The sequence below is a fragment of the Polyergus mexicanus genome, unplaced genomic scaffold (genome assembly GCF_030449975.1).
Source record: "Polyergus mexicanus isolate NDT 795.1 unplaced genomic scaffold, iyPolMexi1.0 SCAF_3, whole genome shotgun sequence".
Taxonomy (NCBI): domain Eukaryota; kingdom Metazoa; phylum Arthropoda; class Insecta; order Hymenoptera; family Formicidae; genus Polyergus; species Polyergus mexicanus.
In genome coordinates, this window is record NW_027223323.1 from 1,656,758 (window position 1) to 1,664,520 (window position 7,763).

At 29.3% G+C, this 7,763-nt stretch overlaps 1 protein-coding gene across 1 annotated transcript; it reads right to left on the reverse strand.

Moving 5' to 3' along the window:
• Positions 1 to 579: 579 nt before the first annotated feature.
• Positions 580 to 4,677, reverse strand: LOC138944876 (uncharacterized). The gene is made up of 7 exons (XM_070315942.1): positions 4,598 to 4,677; positions 3,648 to 4,417; positions 3,396 to 3,418; positions 2,863 to 3,132; positions 2,028 to 2,176; positions 892 to 1,406; positions 580 to 824 (listed from the first exon to the last, which is right to left on the reverse strand). The coding sequence occupies exons 1-7, from the start codon at positions 4,675 to 4,677 to the stop codon at positions 580 to 582; spliced, it is 2,052 nt and encodes a 683-aa protein (XP_070172043.1).
• Positions 4,678 to 7,763: the final 3,086 nt, after the last annotated feature.

Below are 7,763 nucleotides of genomic sequence, written 5' to 3' on the forward strand. Positions count from 1 at the left end.
GTATTGTACGTATGTGCGTGTGTGTGTGTGTGTGTGTGTGTGTAAAATTTAATTATAAGTCTTAGAGAATTTTGCAAGTATCGCGTAAAGTTAAATTTTTAATTTAAATCCTTTTGTAAAAAAGGCATGAAACCTCGAACTCGAATATATCGAAGCGTTGAAGCCTCTTTTCCGCGATGCTGATTGGCTGTCTCGCTTCTACTTGCGCTGCTACTTGCTCCATTTGTATTATTTGCAACTGTTAAATCATGCGAATTTTGATAATTTGACAATTTGTGAAAGAAAAAGTTAAAGTTAGGAAAGAAAAGTTAAAAGAATTGGAAAATGCCCATAAATAAAAGCGCGCGCGCAGCGCGGGCCTATGTTGTTCTAATGTTATAAATTTCATAAAGAGATTTGAAGAATTTTACAGATAAATTTTTGTCAAAATTAAATATACGAGCTAAATTGTATTCCGTTATTTTATTAAATTTTCAAACACTCTCGCCGAACGTACGTATCTTCGAAGAGACTTATGTTGCGTTAAAAATGCTATGTTACAACATAATGTCCAAAATCAAAGAAAGATATAAGATTTACTTAGCGTATAGCTAAGATACCTGTGGGATACCAGGGATTTCTTGCTTCTTGAATTTGTCGTAATTGTTCCACGCGGTGTAAACTTTGCCCGAGATTCAAAGTTGGTATGCTCGCAGGCATGTCCGCCATCATTCCGCTAGATATGCCTGTTGATATGCCACCAGTTATGCTTCCAGATATACTATTGGATATACTTGGAGTCGGACTTGGTATGCTTGCCATAAAATCTGAAGGTAAACTCATGCCTGCAATAAAATATAAAGCCGTAAATCTTTATCATCAACTAATGAGATATCATAATCACAATCATACTTAATGGCAAATGGTTATTTGTCGTCGTGTTAGTCGCTATTATGGACTTCAGTGGTAACATTGTGCTAAAATTGCCGTTGGTCTCCATTGGCCAAGAATTAATCGAAATGGGTATGGTAGATATGTTTGATAGAACAAAGTTTGTCTTTCCGTTCAAGGATAGTGGAGCAAATGATGTTTCTGCTTGTGAGAATTGTTGTAAAGGCCATCCGTATTTAAATCCTTCGGGTAACGCATAGTCTGTGAAGGAGTTCTGAATATCCTTCATCCCGCTCTTATGCTCTTCAGAGAGAATGTAATTTAACATAGAATTTTGGGTGCTAGTTTTAATGTCGTCCTTCAGCGTTTCCGGAAACAGAAATTTAAGATCTTGCTCATTGGCTTTGAAACTATTCTTCGGCATATTCATAAACAAGTGAACATGTATATTGCTCTTTAATTCATTCTGGGTGGGAAGAGAAGATGTCACAACAGCTCCATGTTTTGTAGCGTGAAACTGAATTGGTCCGAGGGTGCTAAACAAATCAAATTTAGATATACCGAGCAATTAGAATATTATTTTGTAAATTATTTACAGTACTAACAATATATGTATATAAGTAGTATGCTGATATGCTTTTTTTCTTTTTACATTTACAGAAATTTTATATTACTATATTATTATTTTTCTTTTTATAATTACAGAAATTTTATCGTAGAAAATATTATTAAGAAATAACAGCTAATAAAAAATAACAAGTATATTAAATTTGAAAAATTTTCCATGATTAGAAGTTCATGAATTTTCTTATTATTATTTTAAAGTTACAAATTTTCATATATGTGGCTAAAAATTATGATAATAATAAAATAATAAAATTAATTATATTAAAAACCTATAATTAAAATATTTTACTTAATGCAATATCAATTATATTAATTATAAATTAATGTTAATCAATATCAATTATTATATATCATTTTCATACAAATTTTGCAATAATACAATCGAATAAAAATTCAACGTTATTTGTGTGTGTGTGAATGGTATTTTTGTTATAAAATTTAATAACTACGAGTTTACACTGTGTAGTTAGTTGCATTGTTGTATTAATCAAACACACAGGTAATAAAGCAACTATATATATAGTACATACTTTCCGACAATCGGTGCTATTGATGTTGCTGTATCCATGACAGGCGAACTGGTCTTTTTTGTTAAACTCGTTAAGATATGACCTACAATCGAGGATTGGTTTGTGCTAACTGAGGTTGATGGAATGGTTGTTGAGGAGCTGTAGATTGGCTAAAAGCAATAATAAACTTTTATTAATCGATCTGTTGTTAATGGACGCCAAATATATTTTTTCGATACATTCAACCTTTTTCTATTTTGTGCATTCTATGTGGTGTGTTTTTTAATATTCAATTGTATATTATAGTGACAGATAATATAATTTTATTAATATAAAATTATAAGTAAAAAAACTCTTCAAGTTTTATGTAATAAATAATAAATAAGAATATTGTTAACATCGGATTTGATAATAAGCAAAATGCAAAATTATGCACAAAATTGCGCTAACAAATTACAATATGATGTAAATTTACATGCAATTATTATATTATATTAAAACATTATTATAACGTATATTAACATTTTAACACAATTAACATAAATGTAAATTAATTATTAATAAATGTAAATATAAATTATGCAATTTTATAATGTAACGTAAAATTTTATCTAAAAATTTCGTTGATTTTATATTAATGTAAATAAATGTATGTATGTAGCGGGAAAAACTTGATAAAGAGCTGACAAGTTTGTGACGGTTTTCATTTATTACGATAATAATTACTGGTAAAAATACATATGTTAAAATTGCCACAAAATACATTTTGCTTTCTACTGGGAATTAAATTCAATATAGGCAAAATTAAATTTTAATTATATAACCAAAAATATCAACTGTCATAGATTTTGCTTACCGCATTACAATTGTTGCCTGGCAATGATGTAGTCGATTCCGGCATCAATGCTGAACGGAGTTTCATCTTAGCAGCTTTTGACGAATAAATTTCGCCAACACTTGAAGGAATAGAAGACATAGGCAAATCAGACCCATGAATGAACGTTGATGGTGATGTCGGAGGCATTTCTATATTTAATGGAGAAATATATTTGGAAGATGAAACCGTTGGCATCGCGGATAAGTCAAATGCGTGATCATGTATAGCACGATATATTATTATCAGCATCTTTTGTGTTTGAATAAATAATGCATTATAAAAACAATTCTTAATATATTAGTAAAACATAAACATTGATACCAGAGAAAATAAATTTGATTTCTAGAGAGAGGAGTGTAATTCTATATTTTTAAACTCGCGCAAACGTATATGTACAATATGTATTATATATACGTATTAAATGGATATCATATCAATAGACGCGCAATATAATTAAATTGTGAAAATTTATTGTAAAAAATAATTGATGCGATACAATGAGTTTAAAATACCGAGGGTATAAGCTTGTTTAATGCTACAATTAACAATCACAATATTAACAAATTGTTTTATATTTTAATATTATTGTTAATAAAAAATTCAATATCAAATTTCTTGTGTGTAAAGCAATTTACACAAAATAATTTAAAAATTTAGAAAAGAGAAAATTGAACTGTCATTAAAACTGCTGATCTATTATTATTTAAAAAATTTTAATATTAAAATTATGTATGTATATGTGTGTGTAATATACATAAATTTACCGTATTTAGTGTACATTGAAAATCCTGCTTTATTCGGCAAAGTTTGCATATCCTTATGTCGTCCATATAAATCGATCAGTTTATTGTAAGATTCATCTTGATCGAACTTGATCGAATTGGAAATGGAAGGAAATTTGACGAAAATTGGTTGCTTCTGAGACGATATTTGTTGACTTGAGGATAATTGTCCATACTGTAAATTTTCCAATGGCTTCTCAATCTTAAACAATTGCTCCTTAAACGGTATTTGGCTTTTATATATTGGTGCTTGTCTCTCAAAGATCTCCTCTGATGAAAGCGATTGTCCGATGAAAGAATTGTCTCTGAGGATCTCTCGTTCTCCTCGTAGTTCTTGATTTTTTAATATTGCGTCTCTGAACAACGGTTTATCTTTAAACGACGTTACCGTAAAGGAATTCTGTTTAAACGGTTGATGATGAAGAATTGGAAACTCAAGCGGATGTGTAATGTGATCTTTCAAGGGCAGATGAAAAGCTTGCTGGTTGATAGTTTGATCTCTTACTGCTCTAATAGGCGAAGTTTGCTGCTCGATCATCTTGTCGAAAAATGATTGATCAAAAAAAAAATTTCGCAAGCGAGGTTTGCGATGAGACATAATGTCCGCATTGAAAAAAGAAATATCTTTCTTGTTTTTGTATGCCCCAGTAGCTACTATCATCACGACGATGATAGCGAAGATAATCTGAAGAAAGAACGCACTCATGTTTAGAAATATCACGATCACGTAGGCGATATTTATGAGAGGCTCACTAAGACACTCGTGTTATTATAAACTTTTTTCTTTCTCTATTATTTATTTTATCAAATCGAAAGATATATTAATTATAATTTTCGCGAATTTTAATGGTTAAAGATCGATCGTAGTAACTGTAGCAAGTGTATGCGATGGAGATCGACAGACTTATATAGGATTGATGAGATCCTTTTACCAGTTTTTCGCCCTTCCATTGCTATGAGACTGGTCTGGTAAAACACGTACTCGACATCTTTCTCTTTCAATGTAACACATATTGTAGATGAGTTTTAAATTATTATAACTTTTCTACAAAAAATTATTTTAATATATTAAATAATTTTCTAATTAAATATATTATAGTTAACAAAAAATATGTTAAATTTTATATTATATATATATATATATCTTTTTTTATTTGTTATTAAAATACATAGTTTTAAATTCTCTCAATAATATAAGCATCTAAAATAGTTGAGAAATCTGTTCTCTGTAGGTACTATACGAGTGCGTTAGAAAGAAAAACAAGTCACACTGAAAAAGAAACTATGTTTGCTTGTTTTAAGTGTATTTGCAAAAAAGAGCAGAACCCATCTAGAGGTCCTTTCAGAAAAATTACTTGCAATTGAGGTGGTCAATTGAAGAGCTTGCCCTTTACGCATAGATGAATGAATTACAGTACGAAAAATGTAATTTCAAAGGAACTCGTTTCCCGCTATATCTCTTTCGGCTTTCACCTGAAGACAAATCGGGTGAGACGACAGAAATGAGATGTAGTTTGCGAGACTTCAGAAATGGAAAATGAGAAACAGACAGAAGAAAGAAATCAAGTTTATATATCCTTTTTTTAAGTGGTGTATTGCGCAGAAAAGCTTTCTACATACATTTCAACGCTTGTGCAAAGTTTACTTCCACCTTTATAGTTGCGGATTAATCCTTTCTTTCGGAAAACCCGCAAGGCAATAATCTCCTTCTCTTCTCCATCACACATACGTATATATACACACAATCACATCCACCCCCTCCGAATTAGAAAAACAAGATGAATTTCTGCTTTCTCTGTCATTATCACTGATCTATGAAATATGTGTTTGCTTTCATCACATTACACTAATAAAGAATTAACTATCTAAATAATTGTTATTGAAATAATTATTATTGCGAAATAACACAAGTTTAAAGACGAGTATATTAATGAATTTAATATGTTTTAGAATTTTAGTTTAATCTTTAATTAGTTTAGAATTTCATAGAAGATATAATTGAACATTATTATAATATAAATAGCAAGAAAATAACATACATATTTGAAATACGCCATATATTATGCCAAATATATTTTCAAAAAAATAAAGAAGAGCAATTTTCTTCATTGTTTTAAAAAATAATATAAAACAAACTGTAAAATAAAAACAAAGCTAATAAATATAATACAATAAAACTTTCCAATTAAAAGAACCCGAAGAAGCCCTTTTTTACAGCCTTTTTTAGAATATTGTATTAGAAGTATTACAGAGAATAAAACAAAATATCAAACTTTTCTTAATGGATCTCATTAATTTTATTTAAAAGATGCCAGTTTGTAATTTGCGTTCATATACAAACTTGGCGACTAAGTCGGTTTAATTTTTATTGGTTTTTTACTATGTTGCCTCTTTAAAACTCAGAGGGTGTGCAAAACTCTGTTGCCATTCCTTCGCCATGCGGAAACTTTAAGACGATCGTATTTCACGCGCTCATGAAGGCTGCTGCGCTCAGGGATACTAAAACATTACCGTTTATCGAGGGTCGACTGAGTTAAGAGTGCGCTATGGAAAATATTACGGTCATTTCTTGAAATGTTTGCTTTAAATCGTAAAAGTGAGCAGCATCTTTCTTGATACATCCATACGGAGTACTCGCAAGTTTTTTTTCCGTGTTTCTACTTGCGCGCTTCAGAGAAAGATTCGCATTAAAAGCTATGATACATCAAAGAAGCAGTAGGTAGAATTTAAATAGCAAGCAATCGACAGTTTTAAGTTTCAAATGATTTACGTTCCTCCAGAGTGATCAATCATGATCGACCGACTCGCTTAAGTTGGTACTTTCTTTTCTTTTATATAGAACACATTAGTAGAGATTATAATTACTTACAGATAAATAGTTGTTAATTACACAATAATATATTTTCTAACGAATATCTTCTATAGGCAAGTATTTTGCGGATTTTGTGCGCAATCGAACTGGCAATCAACACATAGTTTATTATGAAGGCTTTTAAGCGAATTGAAATTGCGTGTAATCTGCTGTTCGTTTGAATTGTTACAAAATATACGGCTGCGAGACGAAATAAGGTCGTAGGTTTCTAATATTATTGCTTTTTGTATAGCTCAAAAGCATCATTTCTTCCATTTCTTACAGCTGTATGTTGCTACGCATTTGTACTATAATATCTTAATTTTTAAATTCTGATTCAAATTAAATCTTTCTCTATTCTTTGTGTAACTATATCTTGTAAATTAATTTTTTATACATATATACTTATATTGATATTGTATGTATATTAAATTCAGTTAATTGCAAATTTTCTTTTACATCGAAAATGCGTTAATTTACTATAGCTCTACAGTCTTTACATGATTTTAGTTTTAAAATCAGTATTTACTTAGATGCTTAAAGCAATTTATTATCTGTTTTTGCAGGTAAATATAGCTTGTACTTAAGAAAAGAATCTTTTTGTTTAGATTTTTTATAGCACAATAATTACTAGTCCTGTAGAAAATATCAAATATTTTCTATAGGACTAGTAATTATTGTGCTATATGAAATCTACACGAAAAGATACTTTTTTTAAAAATAATTATATTTAAATATATTATACACAGTTAATAAAATTTTGTTTTATTTAAACAAGGGACATATAATTACATTACGTAATTTTTATTATACACACGCAGATATTACTTTTTAATTTATATACAAGTTAGAAACAGGAATATTTCATAAATCAATACATCAATTCGCTTAGTATCACGTTTTATGTAATATATATTACATAAAACAGTAATGTTTAAATCATATCTTGTGCCATTATACTAATTAGTATTTAACGAACATTAATGCGTTTTTGTTTGATTTAACGTATTCCAATATTTGCAATCGGAAAATATAATTTAGTTTTACGATATCGACACTCGGATTGAATCAATTGATGGCCAAATCGGCGACAAAAAGTCCAAATAAATTATCAAGGTTTAATTTAGTCAATCAGAATTTAATCCACTATATCATCTACAAGGAAAAAATTTGAAAGCAAACTTATGCTACAATTACAGGCAAAATCATGTATTGAATTAAATAACCAATTATAAAAAATATTTATA